The sequence below is a fragment of the Salvelinus sp. IW2-2015 genome, linkage group LG32, assembly GCF_002910315.2.
Source record: "Salvelinus sp. IW2-2015 linkage group LG32, ASM291031v2, whole genome shotgun sequence".
Lineage (NCBI taxonomy): Eukaryota > Metazoa > Chordata > Actinopteri > Salmoniformes > Salmonidae > Salvelinus > Salvelinus sp. IW2-2015.
The window spans coordinates 24,422,776-24,437,086 of NC_036871.1; the positions used below are offsets into that span (position 1 = coordinate 24,422,776).

General features: G+C 44.4%; 1 protein-coding gene across 1 annotated transcript in view; it reads right to left on the bottom strand.

Annotated features, from left to right (window-relative positions):
• Positions 1–6: 6 nt before the first annotated feature.
• The window catches only part of si:ch211-241e1.3 (laminin subunit alpha-3), a 77,945-nt gene continuing 63,640 nt past the window's right edge, over positions 7–14,311 (bottom strand). The window contains 25 exon segments of the mRNA XM_070436622.1: positions 7–300; positions 537–656; positions 794–887; positions 1,168–1,322; positions 1,759–1,924; positions 2,406–2,561; positions 2,748–2,928; positions 3,030–3,163; positions 5,857–5,980; positions 6,381–6,512; positions 6,745–6,893; positions 7,057–7,197; positions 7,619–7,736; positions 7,942–8,105; positions 8,229–8,327; positions 8,466–8,613; positions 9,075–9,202; positions 9,321–9,483; positions 9,589–9,737; positions 10,734–10,949; positions 11,227–11,378; positions 11,726–11,896; positions 12,023–12,139; positions 12,244–12,343; positions 12,483–12,624. Of these exon segments, the coding sequence (XP_070292723.1) occupies positions 155–300; positions 537–656; positions 794–887; positions 1,168–1,322; positions 1,759–1,924; positions 2,406–2,561; positions 2,748–2,928; positions 3,030–3,163; positions 5,857–5,980; positions 6,381–6,512; positions 6,745–6,893; positions 7,057–7,197; positions 7,619–7,736; positions 7,942–8,105; positions 8,229–8,327; positions 8,466–8,613; positions 9,075–9,202; positions 9,321–9,483; positions 9,589–9,737; positions 10,734–10,949; positions 11,227–11,378; positions 11,726–11,896; positions 12,023–12,139; positions 12,244–12,343; positions 12,483–12,624 (3,565 nt within the window). The 3' untranslated portion in view covers positions 7–154.

Here is a 14,311-nt window from a genome sequence, read left to right on the forward strand (position 1 = left end):
ACACACACACACACACACACACACACACACACACACACACACACACACACACACACACACACACACACACACACATATTCTCTGTTTTTAGATTAGATTGCACGTGGCGGCCAGTAGACAATGAACGTCCCAGGATGTGGTCATGGACTAGACTCTACTCAGCAGGACACTCTCTGAGGTTGACTGGACCGAACACCCCAGAGTGCTTCTCAAAGGAAACCGGGTCCTCGTTGATCTTCATGTTCTGGATGCAGCCCTCGAAGGACCCTGTGACAGGGAGGGTCAGGTGCATGGACGTCTCTGCACAAGGAAGAGTCAGATACAGTACTGTATTCAAGAGGCAAAATAGTGATGGAGTCTAAATTCAGTGTGACTATATCTTTGATTCTATCTCTGATCTATCATTCACCGTCCTATAGGATGTAAAGGTTATTATTTGTGTAAAATACAAGAGGGGCTTCATTACAGTGGACTACAGGTCTGAAAGAGTTTGAACATAGTTGTAAATCCAGGGTTCTCTCCTCCAGAGTACCTACCTGGAATGCCGCCTACATATAGAGGGTCTTTGGTTAGAGTAGAGGACGAGGAGGACGGTCCTATTTTGTGGTCACCCTCGGTGTCCACATGCATCTCCACAACATTGTTCCTCTTGATCACTGAAGTAAGAAACACACACACACACCCATTACCCATGGGCGTCACTTATTACATATTAAATATACTTATTACTAAGAATTTGTAGCTAGCTAGTTGGATAGAGGCACGTTAAAAAATGTTATAACTAAAGTTGTACCTGCAACTCTGTGGAACATTCCGTCACACAAGGGCTGCTTGGGCCGGACGGACACGTTGAATTCACCTCCTCCATTGTTCACCCGTGCCACCACCTGGAGAAACACACGTGCATCACAACACTGCACAACAGACTTATGGCTGCTCAGGCACCAGTGTCTGCAAGGAAACWCAGCCTAAAATCAGCCTGAACTAGAATCATGTTTTAAATGATTTGAAAGTCAAATGTAACCCTTGAGAGGTCTGAAAGGTCAGCTTGAAAGGTCAAATCTAGCACTTGAGGGGTCAAAATAGTTCAARGAATCATGTGTCAAGGAAACAATTTCAAGGCTGTGACTGGCCCAGTCCAGACAGCCCAGTGCAGGGCAGGCTCACCTCGCCTCTGTGCATGTAGAGGCTGAGGTGGTGTCCAGTGTTGGGCCCACGGCGAGGCCTGCTGGAGTCCCCCGCATGGAGCAGAACACCAGTCAGACTCCTGGGACGGATGTCAAACACCACCTCAAAGCTGGAGCCCACCACAAAGGAATCATCTGGAACAGACATCATCATCATCAGCCTCATCATTGTTGTGATTCTCATCTCCCGTGGGCAGACTCAGCGTGTAGACTGAAAAATCTGACGGGACTGAATGGGATGTGTGAGATAACGAGCTGCAGTAGTTCTGGTTGTGGGGTTTTCGTCACTGGTTATTTAGACATATCAGAATTGGGCGAAGGCAGAGCTTGAACTGCTTCGCCTCGAGTGCTTGGCGCGTGTGCCCATACGAATCGGAGGGGGGGGGGCTTTGGCTGAGATTTTACTTTTGCGAGGGTGGAGACTTCCTTTGTTGCCAGAACTAAATCTCTAACACGTATGAACACAGAAGTTAATCACGCAGCTGACCAAATTATGCAAGATTTTACTTCTGGGTTAATGGAGATTATCCTACACCATATTACCAATCTCAATATTTTGTTTTCTACTCACTGATAATGACATATGCCCCTCTTCCTGAGAAGTAGGCCCCACTCTGTGCCTGTCCGTCAAAGCAGGGACCAGCACCATGATTGGTGGTTGGTTCTGGCATGGGAGTGCCATTCATCTTGAAGTTACGCACACAGCCAATCACACGTTGCTTTGGGAGGCGCTTCCACTGAAAGTAAAGAGAAAATACAATACAATTTTGGGGGTGTGAGTGTATACTGTATGTGTGTTTGTGTCTGTGTCTGTGTGTGCCTGTGTGTGTCCATCAGTGGAGGCTGGTGGGAGGAGCTGTAGGAGGACAGGCTCATTGTAATGGCTGGAATGGAATCAATGGAATGGTATCAAACAAATGGAAACCACATTTGACTCGGTTCCTTTTATACCATTCCAGCCATTACAATGAGCTTGTCCTCCTACTCTCCCACCTCCACTGGTGTCCATGTGTGTGTGTGTGTGTGTGTGTGTGTGTGTGTGTGTGTGTGTGTGTGTGTGTGTGTGTGTGTGTGTGTGTGTGTTGTGTGTGTGTGTGTGTGTGCTGTGTGTGTGTGTGTGTGTGTGTGTGTGTGTGTGCGCGCGTGCGTGCGGTGCGTGCGTGCGTGCGTGCGTGCGTGCGTGCGTGTGTGTGTGTATTGGTTATATGTGTTGGCTACCTTCAGTTCTTTGTTCAAGGAATCAGGAACACTTCCCATGTAAAGAGGAGAGATCAATTCCATGGAGGTGGACTCATCACTGGTCAGCTTTCCATCCTGAGCCCTGAGACCATCCACTACCAACCGGAACTTCTTCTTCTCTAGGCTGAATGTTACCTGCAGAGGTGAGGTCACCACAGAGGACAAATCAATGTACATCCCTGTCACTGACTGATTATAGTGCCACAGAGTGATTTGGTAAGTTTTCTCTCATGAAACAACTACTGCAAACAACTGTTTGTGAATGTATGATGTGAAACAACATTACTGAGTGCAGATCGTCTTAGATTTTAACCCACTGACCGAGTGCCACTTTCCATCGTTGTACTTCTCCCTGTTGAAGATCTTCCTACTCTTGTCTACTGACAGTCTGATCCTACCCTTGGACAGGTAGAGAGCCACGTGAGAGCTCCCCCCTCTGGTGGCTGCATAGAACAACAGGCCTGTGGCAGACTTGGTCCTCACGTCCAGGGAGAAATTAGGTCTGGTGGAGAAAAGAGACAGGATTCAGGAAGGAAGGAAGGAAGTAAGGAACGAGAGAGAGAGAGAGAGAATGTGTGAGCGTGTGTGAGTGTGTCTACTCACCTGGGCTGGAGTGCCTGGGGAGTGAGGCTATAGCTCAGGCTACTCATAGTGCCCCCAATGTGGTAAGCATGTTCGACCAGGGCAGGGTGTGCACACACATAGAGACTGTCATCTGACACCTCAATAACACCATCCTATACAGAACACACATAGGCACAGAGAAACGGGAACTCAATATTAGAGACAATGGCTTAAATATGTGTATGCGATTAACCTCCAACAAAGCACTGGGGTAGGATTTGCCTTAGTCAATGGAAATGTGGTTCTGAAATGCAAAGACAGATTTTGGAGGATAAAGAGCTTAGCTTTGGTGAATATGACACTGTGCTCAATGAAACCTTAATGTCAACCAACTGAACAAGGTCAACTAACTGAACAAGGAGCCTCAGTGTTCCACAGAAAACATGTATGAGCCCATTCTCATTCCTCAGTCCTCCTTGTTATCTACTGTAGGCCTCTGGGAGTTAGAAACTGTTAAAGATGTCTCCCATTTGGGGGTGAACGCTGCTTTGAGTAGTAATCTGTTGATAGGCTTGCATATATTCCATCACACTTTCCCCATGATCAGTATCTCTTTACTGAAACCTGAATCACGATCTGTATCTCTACAATATTGATTTCTTTCATCATTTGATATCTACATGTTCAAATGCATATTTAAAGGTGCAATCTGCAATTGCTTCTTCCATTTTTTATTTATTTATGAATTCATGATATGTACCCACTGATTACTAAAGAATTTAACAAATAAATGCCTCATGTGCTTAGTTCAACTCTCGTACCCCACCAGAACCCAAAATATAAGCTTTCTAAATAAAGTAAATGTAAACAAACACTATATAGCCTCACATGGTTAAAACTATAATGCTGATATCATGGATGGTCAGTCCTTGCATTAATAGGTCTGTCTATGAATTTGAGTGGTTACATTTCTTCAGCCCCATCCTTCAGTTTGATACCAAAATAGGGGCGGGGAGTCCCCTTTGTTATTGTTTCAACTGCTGAATGCCCCCCATTTCTCATTTCTAAGATGTGTGAGATGTGTCACAAGTCATGTTTCCTCCACAAAAACGACATGATGATTTAGGTATGGTGTGAAGGGAAGGAATGAGGGCAGGAGCCAGTATGTGTAGCTTTTGATATGGCATACATTCTTTGGGCCTCATCATAATTGCCTATGAACATGTGTGTGCATGTATATGCTCTTAGTATACACATAATCATTATAAGATCTGCTTGCGTGTACTGTATTTGCATTAATAAAAATGCATATGAAGAAATAGCTTATAAACAACCAAATAGGACACTCACGCTTGGCACCATTTTAAATACTCCACCAAAACTGTATGGATATTATATTATTCATGGGGGTAATTGTAATCCTAGCATACAGTTGTGCCAATCTGTTAGTCATTGCATGTTTTCATTGGGAAGAGTTGGTCTATTAATGCATTTTAATCAAAAGAGCTGAGGTGTTTAGAGTGACATTGATTGACAGGTGCTCACAAAGAAAGAGATAAGTGAGCTTAGTGGTTGATTTATTGTTGGAGACTTAGAAGATCAAATCATTTGGATAGACAGAGGCCAAGGTGCTCAGGTAAAAATGCTTGAGAGCATACATCAGTCAGTGGTGGCTGGTGGCACTTTAAATGGAGAGGACAGGCTCATAGTAATGGCTGGAACAGAATTAATTGAATGGTCTCAAACACATCAAACACCTGGTTTCCATGTGTTTGATAACATTTCATTCACTCAATTCCAGACATTATTGAGCCATCCTCCCCACACCAGCCTCCTCTGGCATACAGTAAGAGATGCATGACAGTGATGCACACACAAACTCTAACACTGCTTATGCATAACAATGGTGCACTGCTTTACCCAATACTCCGTGTAATGTTCCCGTATACATTCCAGGTATTCACAGACCATAACTAATACTGTTCATTCCTAGTGCAATGTTCCAATAATACACCCTCAGTCATTCCACAGTATAATAATATTATGATATTATATCCTATGATGATAGTATTTCCGTATAGACCATAGATCATTCATTAGTTCATTGGTCCTAGTCATTGTTAATAGGGAGAGCAGAAAAGGAGTGAGGGCAGGGCAATGACCTAACATCAGGCTGGTTGTTACCAGATGGACTGATGATGATAGTGAATGAGTGGGTTAATAGATGCTTGTTAATCACTGGTCAGAAAAGTGGTTTATTGTCATGAAACATGCTTAAGATAGAACAGTGTACAAATCAAAAGCGAAACAATGCTCATTAAATAATTGTTTTTAATAGTTAGTTTTGTATTTAATAATAGTAGTCATGATGATGTGGATGTCCATGCAGTACTTTTTTTATCAGTCAAGTACAATAGCAATGGGCTTGTGCAAACATTGTGTGAGATGCTCATATTTCTCATGTCAATATCAATTCATCCTCATTAGTTGGCAGGTCGTCCTTCTCTTCATCTCTGGAAACAAAGCAGCACAAAACACTGTGAACAGCACATCAACGCAACATGCATGTGAAGCATGGGATAGATGCTGAAGTGATAACTGACACCAACGACTGGCTTGTTGCTACAGTAGGTAATCATAGTACAGTGTTATTGGAAACTTGGATTGTCTCGTTCCAACATTAGGACAAGGAAAAATAAATACAATTGTGATTGGTGTGACAAACACAAAACATACAAAAAAACATAACGCTTTCCTGACGGTCTCACCAGTTATTTGGTAATAAAGGTCGTCATCAGTTAAGTAGATCATTATTGTAAGTTAATCGTTGTTAATGTGGCGAGCTGAGTTCACTGTTCTTTCTCACCTTCCTGGAGGTGTTGCGGTCGAGCATCAGTTGTGGAGGTCTGTCAGCACTACACATATCCAGCAGCACATCTCCTGTAGAGCTGAACTGACTCAGGTCCTCTGCTCTGTACAGAGAGGCAGGCCTGCAACACAACACACACAGCAACTTTCAGGAGGTCATACAACCAGGATAGTATCTAATATCAGCACATCAGTGCACTATGAAACGTGAACTATGAATGTTTAATGTCAACATTAAAACTACCATGAAACCTTCCTGCAAAAATAAACTTCTACTAGTTACGTTATGCTTTGGTATGTTATTATTTATTTCTTGCATTTCATATTCGATGTGTATTTTTTGTATTCTGCAAAGTTCATTTGCATAAGGGTCTCAATATGACTCCCTGCTTCAATAAAGGTTGAATAAATAAAACTACGACGACAGCCATGATGATAACTACATGTATATAACAACTATTACTACTGCTGTGTTGTTACTAATGTTAGACATTGTAATAATACACAGTGAAGTGAGTTTACCTTCTCAGGTAGAGGTTGGAGATGCAGCCTTTGAAGGTGTCTTTCCCCAGGAACACAGAGTCTGGGTTTGAACTGAAGGAACCTGAGGTTATCTGCCCTCCCAAATCATCCTCATCTATCCGGAGCTCGATACTGTAGGGCAACACGGGACGTGCATTCACATATATGGTACTTACAGTATATGTGTCTGTGGTTACCAATCGGTATAGCGAGTGTGTACGGTACTGTCACAACAATCATATAGTAAGTCTCAATCTTCACCAATCCATCATGGAACTGGATACATTTAACATTTCCCTTTTGTTTCAGAACATGTGGGTTTCATAAACTTCTATCGATCTATCTTGACTGTTTGATGTTCTACCTTTGAGGAGACACTCTCCTGGTGGCAGTCAGGTAATGCCATTTGCCATCCTGGTACTGCTTGCTTGATTTCAAAGATTTCCAAACTTCGTCTTTGAATGTCAGAACCACGTAGCCGTCAACCAAGGCAAGTTCGATGGCACCAATGCTCTGTCGGAGACCAGGTGGGGATAACGATTATTTCAAAGTCAGTCCACTTACATTTGCTGTATCCTAAAGCTAAACTGTTAAAGCAACTGTTAAAGGAAGGAAGAGGGAGGGAGATAGAGAGTCAGAGAGAGACAGAGAAAAAGAGGTGTTGTTGTCTACTAACCGACTCGGTGTTCTGCAGTAGAAGACCCTCTTTCTCAGAGCTCTTGAATCCCAGTGAGACTGTGGTATCATTGGCCAGGCTGAAGCCTTCAAGAGTAGCTGACAGAGAACTGCCCACGTTGAACTCTGCTTTACGAGATGCCTGGAACACAGAGACATTATCATGCTGTTACTAACAGTGGACTGGAGTCAGTTACAGCATCTTGGTAGCATCAAAATACACGGTACTGGCACACAGAAATGGCTTCCTGACAGTATCAGTTACAGTTTCCAGTAAGTAAATATCCTAGTGGTATGAATAAAAATATAATTCCATGGTATTGATTTTATGTGAGAATTCAATAATTGAAAAAAGGCAGTCGATTTTCAATGACTTATCAATAAACTTAAAAGTAAAATCTATTTATTTCAAAGGTTTTAACATTTTTGAAGTTTCAATTCAAATCAGACAAATTACAGACAAATGACTTCCTGAATTAGCTACCTTCAATTCAAATTGACCCGAAACGCTGACTTACTGTGTTGACCACGTTTGAAAACTTTAGTGAAAGGTGAAGACTTACCAGGGAGTCCTTGGGACAGCCCCGGCGGATGCCCACTTTTTCCTGGAAGGTGGGGTACTTGCTGTTGAGCTTGACGTTCTTCATGCAGCCCTTCAGTGGCTGGGCGGTGATGTGGTGTCTGTGAGCGAGAACACACAAAACACAATTTTATTTAGACTCCTCTGGTATGGTGTAGGCTTAGGGAAACCGTGTACTACCAWTAACGATTTAAAACTTACTCAACATCCATGTAATATGGGCAGAGTTTGATCATCAAAATGGAATACCAAACATGGGCCAAACATAATAATAATGTTCCTAGTAAGTGGATGAAAAGCACTCACCTTTCTCTCAGGGCTTGTGGTAGGCCACCGATGTAGTAGTCTGTGTAGTCTCCAGGGGTGTACTGGACATTAGTCTTGACCACCTCATTTCCTGCTACACGGATCTTCATCTCTTGGCTTCCTTTAGACTCCATGATGATCAACACTTCTGCCGAATCTGCATCCTAAAGAGAAGGAAAAATCAGGGGGAACCATTTAAGCAAAACAATGCAAATTCTACAATTAACCAAATATCAATAAGATCAAACAGACAAATTATTCCACCCATCTAGCGCCAACTGCCTCACCACCGGGAAGACTTTGGTGGTGCTTCGTGCTGGTTCTCTGAGCAGGTTACTGTGGATGACAACGTAGCCTCTCTCAAACGTCACACAGTAGTAGTTGTACTACGAAAAGAAGAAAACAAGCAATGTTAAACACAGCCAGTGGACAGACTGACAACAGTACAGAATATCAACAGCTATTCAAGTGTAATCAACTTTACCACACCAAATGTTTCCCGGTAGAAAGAATAAGTAGCCTACCTCATTTCCAATGTAGAGGAGAAGCCCATTCTCTGAGCGAGTGGAGATGGTCTGGGTCAGGAGGAGGGTGGACGCCATGACACCTTGGGTGGACACCTTGGCATAGCCAGTCCCCTCGAAGTAGTCAAACACCACTGGCTGCATATACCTGGGCACAGGGGGATTCAATCAGAATAGGGTTAAGGTTAGAAGATGTAAACACTCATAACTACCTGGGGTGTGAGGAAAACTATACGTTTTTAGATGCTACACTGGATGTGCGCGAGCAGAGCACGAGCCACTTCATCAAGTGTTCTCTGGCGCGAAAATAGAACTGCAGCCTACTTTTACGCTGAGCAGTGCCAGCCTCTCACGGAGCCGTGCTGCTACAGCCCAGGTTTCATTGAAATGAATAGAGCATGTCACACTGTGAAAAGGTTACACGTCCAGTGTAAATAGTCTAACCACTTAAGACGTTTAGCAGTCAAGTGACTGACAGGTTAGATTGACTGTATAACAAGGACTCTAAAGGCATTTTGAGTATGGGACCTTTAGTCTTTGTTGTCCTCTGATCCAGAAGCATTATCTCCCGTCAAAAACTCATTAGGCTTTCAGTAGCTCTAAACCAACCTCTTGCATGGAGTCTCCAGGTTGATCTTGACAGCCTTCTTAAAGTTGTACAGACTGATGAATCTGTCGTTGAAGGTGGACAGCTCGATGCATCCTTTATAGTTTGGGTAGTTGAGGGAGGCTGGAGGCTATAGAAGCAAAGCATATTCAGGTATAATAAGACTGAGAATGTTTCAATAATCAGGAATAGTAATGTCACCTAGGAACTGAAATGTTCATTTCCAGTCAATGTTTTGGGGTGCTTACAGTGAAGTTGGAGGGATAGCCCCCGACATAGAAGACCACGTCACTATGGTTCAGGTTTAGAAGGTTCCTGGTCAGCTCTCCCTGCTTACTGCTGGTCTGAGGAGGGTCTGGGTCATTAGATGTGAACAGTTTGGTGAGGATCACCTGTGCATCTTGATAAATTCTAAGAGATTGTAAAAAAGGTCAACGTTAGAGCAGGGTTACTCACTCAAATAACATTTCCATTTCCAATTCCTAAGACTTGAGACGGACGAAGGTATGGTTTTACCTGTGCAGGTCCACCTTGTCAAAGAATGCAGGCTCAGAGGGAGACCTAGTGATGTAGTCTGTCTTGATCTCATACTCTTCTCCGCTCAGCTTGTACACACAGAACAGCACGTTCTTCCTCAGGGCCATGCCAATGTAGTCTTTAGATGACTGTGGAAAAGAGAGGTGAGGACCGTCAGTGGGAGCATTTCCAACAACAAGCAAACTGTCAAATGTATACGGTGCCATTATTTCAATAGAGAAGTATACAAATGATCCTATATAACAGGATCCAGTGTGGCTCAGTTGGTAGAGCACGGTGCAACACCAGGGTTCCCACGCGGGAGCAGTATGAAAAAGAATGAGAAGTGTCTGCTAAATGACTCAAATATATTAGGAGGATGGCGACTGATGTGCCAGAGAGAGTTTTATGACCATAAAGCAAATTGCCAAATCTATACCATCCAGTTTTTTTCACTAGGAGAACAAGGGACTACAAGGGCCAGGTTGTGTCTTGTCTAGGGCAACAAAGCTGCTGGTAATTTACCAAAGTTACCAGAACCTTCAGTAATTCTGGTAATTAACTGAAAATCTATGGCAATCTATCGTAAYTTTGGTATAATATATACTTGAACAACCTTGAAAAAAGGCATGTGTCCACACTGTCAATGAGTTTCTATTAGATGGACCATATGGTCCAAGAGAAAATAGCAGAATGAATGAAAAAACTCTTCCAACTATTTATTTTTTCACAACTGCCACCAGTTTGAGGACCAAACATTGACTTCAAATACATATTGACATAGTCAAATAAATCAAAGTTAAAAAAATATATAATATTTCATGCTGAAACACTCATATTAAACACCAATGGTATTCACTAAGTTAATGGTTTATATTTAGGATAATATTTTACAGCATTGTAATTCTATTTTTAAATGATTTTAAATGATTATTTTGTATATTTTCATATGATAATCCCACACAGAGGGCCAGAGATAATTACAGACACCTGTGATAATCTGAAATACCCAAAAGGGCCAACAGATGATAGATTACATAAAATCCTTGAAAGATACCAACATTCTGGTAGTTTACTTGTAAACTTTGAAAGTTTTAGATAATATACCCTCCCTTTGCAACCCAAGTGCTGTCCAGTCCACTCACGTCTTTGTTGCCGAGGTACAGTACGAACATGTCTCCCTTGTCTGTGGTGGTGCTGTCCTGTCTGCGTCTGCGTGTTCCATCCCCTCTGCCGATGTCAGGATTCACTGGTCTCTGCAAGGACAGGGACAGGGTAGTGTATGCCTTCAGGTCCTCCATGTCCCTGGGGGGACGCATCTCCACATGGCCCTCACCACTGAACTTCATAGGGACCACAATCTGGAGAGACAGGGGGAGGAGATGAGGAGAGAAGTTGTACATGGTTAAAGGGATCAGCAGTGTAAAGTTAAATCATTGTTTTCCTTTATGGGAATAACAACTGTCCAACAAATGATGGTACATATTCACCAAAGGGCTCTGTCAAGACCTAGACCTGCAATCCTTTCAACTGTATACTGTCTGGCCAGTGGAAGGGGAATAGGTAATACACAATGGGCAATATCTGGTGGGGTGTGGACCCAGGGTGTGTGTGGGTGTGTGTGTGTTCCGTTCTTACCCTGTTGGCTGCGTCTCTAGACTGCTCGATCAGCTCCTTGATCCTCTTGATGTTCTCTGAGATGTTGGTGACGGGGGACAGCTGAGAGCTGAGCTCTTCCACCTCTGAGATCTTATCCTGCAGAGACGGGATTGTGTTCAACAGATTCTTCACTGTGGATGGAGAGAGATGGAAGGGGGAGAGGGAGATATATATATAGAGAGAGAGAGACATGGAGAGAGAAAGAGAGAGAGGGAGAGTGTAGTTAGACCTTTTAACCATTTTACACCTGTACAAAACACACAAAACAGGCAAAGAGTGGACAAACATCGCTGTACATACAGTACTGTACATGCATGGTAATATCAGCAAATAAGACAAGTAGTATTAATTCAACCTTTATTTTCCAGGTGAGTCCCATTGATACAGGATATAAATCTCTTTTTACAAGGAAGCCCTGTCTACGGGTGTATATTCCCTCCATCCTATGCAGACGTATGTTAGTGGAGTGATCCCTCACCTGACTTGTTCACATCATCCATGACGCTGCTGAGGTTGGAGTCGGAGGGCATGACGTTGATCTTATCCACTTCCTCTCTGATGGCATTCAGTCTGTCCATGGTGGTGCTAGCCGTATCATTGGCTGATGCTGCCTTGCTCTTCGCCCCGTCCAACATGTCTCCTATGTCATCTGTCGGGAGGAGAGAAGAGAGGGAATGAGGGAAGGAGAAGAGGGGTGTATTCCTCCATTGATCAGTAATTCTCTATAATTTGAGCTGATCTATCAGACTTCCTCCTACTATCTGAGCCGGTTTACCTCTCATGATGTTGTTCAGCTCTGCCTGAGCGTCCATGAGGTCCTTCTCCAATGCTTTCTTCTTCTTCTCTGCGTCCTTCAGGTGTTTCTTCTGGGCTGTGAGGTGATCAGAGGCCTCTGTGGAGTCAAACCAGAGTTTAGTTCGAAGTAGTTTAAGCCACATATATTTGGTTGGCTCCCTGCCAACTCTAAAAACTATATTACAACTTATAGCAACATACCTTTGAGATCTTGTTCTGCATCCCCTGCTTCCCTCAGTAGGTCATTCCCGCTGTCTTTCAGATTCTTAGCTCTCTTTGTCAGGTCCTCTTTCTTCACATCCTATATTGCAAAATAATAACAGAAGTTTAAGAATATTGTTAAAACAGAAGGTAAACCAAAGCCACATCAGCTAAAAGTTGAGGTGCTGAGGATTCATTATCTCTGTGATAAGGGTCTAGTGGCTGGACTGTGAAGTGACCTTTAGGGCCTTGTCAGCTGCATCCTTGGCCTCCTTGGCTGCCTTCTCTGCAGCGTTGACTGCATCTGTGATGTTCTTGTAGGCCTTAATGGCGTCCATGGCATCACGCACATCAGAGCGGCCACTCGAGTCCCTCACAGCACTGTGACATAGGAAGGTAGAAAGAGAGGAAAGGAGGGAGAAGAGAGGAAATGAGGAGAGAGAGGGGGTAGAGAGAGAAGGGTAGAGAGAGAAGGAAGGGAGAAGAGAGGAAATGAGAGAGAGGGGGTAGAGAGAGAAGAGAGAAGCAAGGGAAGAAGAGAGGAAGGATGAGAGAGGAGGGGTGGAGAGAGAAGGAAGGGAGAAGAGAGGAAAGGATGAGAGAGGAGGGGTGGAGAAGAGAAGGAAGGGAGAAGAGAGGAAAGGATGAGAGAGGAGGGGTGGAGAGAGAAGGAAGGGAGAAGAGCAGAAAGGATGAGAAAGAGGGTGGAGAGAGAAGGAAGGGAGAAGAGCAGAAAGGAGGAGAAGAGGAGGGGTGGAGAGAGAAGGAAGGGAGAAGAGCAGAAAGGAGGAGAGAGGGGGGGTGGAGAGAGAAGGACGGGAGAAGAGAGGAAAGGAGGAGAGAGGGGAGTAGAGAGAGAAGGAAGAGAGAAGAGCAGAAAGGAGGAGAGAGGGGGTAGAGAGAGAAGGAAGAAAGAAGAGCAGAAAGGAGGCGAGAGGGGGGTAGAGAGAGAAGGAAGGAGAAGAGCAGAAAGGAGGAGAGAGGGGGTAGAGAGAGAAGGAAGGGAGAAGAGCAGAAAGGAGGAGAGAGGGGGGTAGAGAGAGAAGGAAGGGAGAAGAGCAGAAGGAGGAGAGAGGGGGGTAGAGAGAGAAGGAAGGGAGAAGAGCAGAAAGGAGGAGAGAGGGGGGTAGAGAGAGAAGGAAGGGAGAAGAGCAGAAAGGATGAGAGAGGGGGGTAGAGAGAGAAGGAAGGGAGAAGAGCAGAAAGGAGGAGAGAGGGGGTAAGAGAGAGAAGGAAGGGAGAAGAGCAGAAAGAGGAGAGAGGGGGTAGAGAGAGAAGGAAGGGAGAAGAGCCAGAAAAGGAGGAGAGAGGGGGGTAGAGAGAGAAGGAAGGGAGAAGAGAGGAAAGGAGGAGAGGGGGGTAGAAGAGAAGAAGGAAGGAGAAGAGAGGAAAGGATGAGAAGGGGGGTAGAGAGAGAAAGGAAGGGAGAAGAGCAGAAAGGAGGAGAGAGGGGGGTAGGAGAGAAGGAAGGAGAAAGCAGAAAGGAGGAGAGAGGAGGGTGGAGAGAGAAGGAAGGGAGAAGAGCAAAAGGAGGAGAAGAGGGGGTAGACGAGAGAGGAAGGGAGAGAGCAGAAAGGAGAGAGAGGAGGGGCTAGAGAGACAAGGAAGGGGAGAAAGAGGAAAGGTGAAGAGAGAGGAGGAGGTGAGAGAGAAGGAAGGGAGAAGAAGAAAGGAGGAGAGAGGGGGTAGAAGAGAGAAGGAAAGGGAAGAAGAGAGGAAAGGAGGAGAGAGGGGGGTAGAGAGAGAAGGAAAGGGAGAAAGAGCAGAAAGGAGAGAGGAGGGAGTAGAGAGAGAAAGGAAGGGGAAGAGGAAAGGAGGAGAGAGAGGTAGAGAGAGAAAAGGAAGGAGAAGAGAGGAAAAGGAGGAGCGAGAGGGGGTAGAAGAGAGGAAGGAAAGGGAGAAGAGAGGAAAGAAGTGAGAGAGGGGTAAGAGAGAGAAGGAAGAGAGAAGAGGAGGAAAAGAGGAGAAGAGGGGGTAGAGAGAGAAAAGGGAAAGGAGAGAGCAGAAAAGGAGGAGAGAGGGGGTAAGAGAGAGGAAAGGAGAAAGAGAGGAAAGGAGAGAGAGGAGG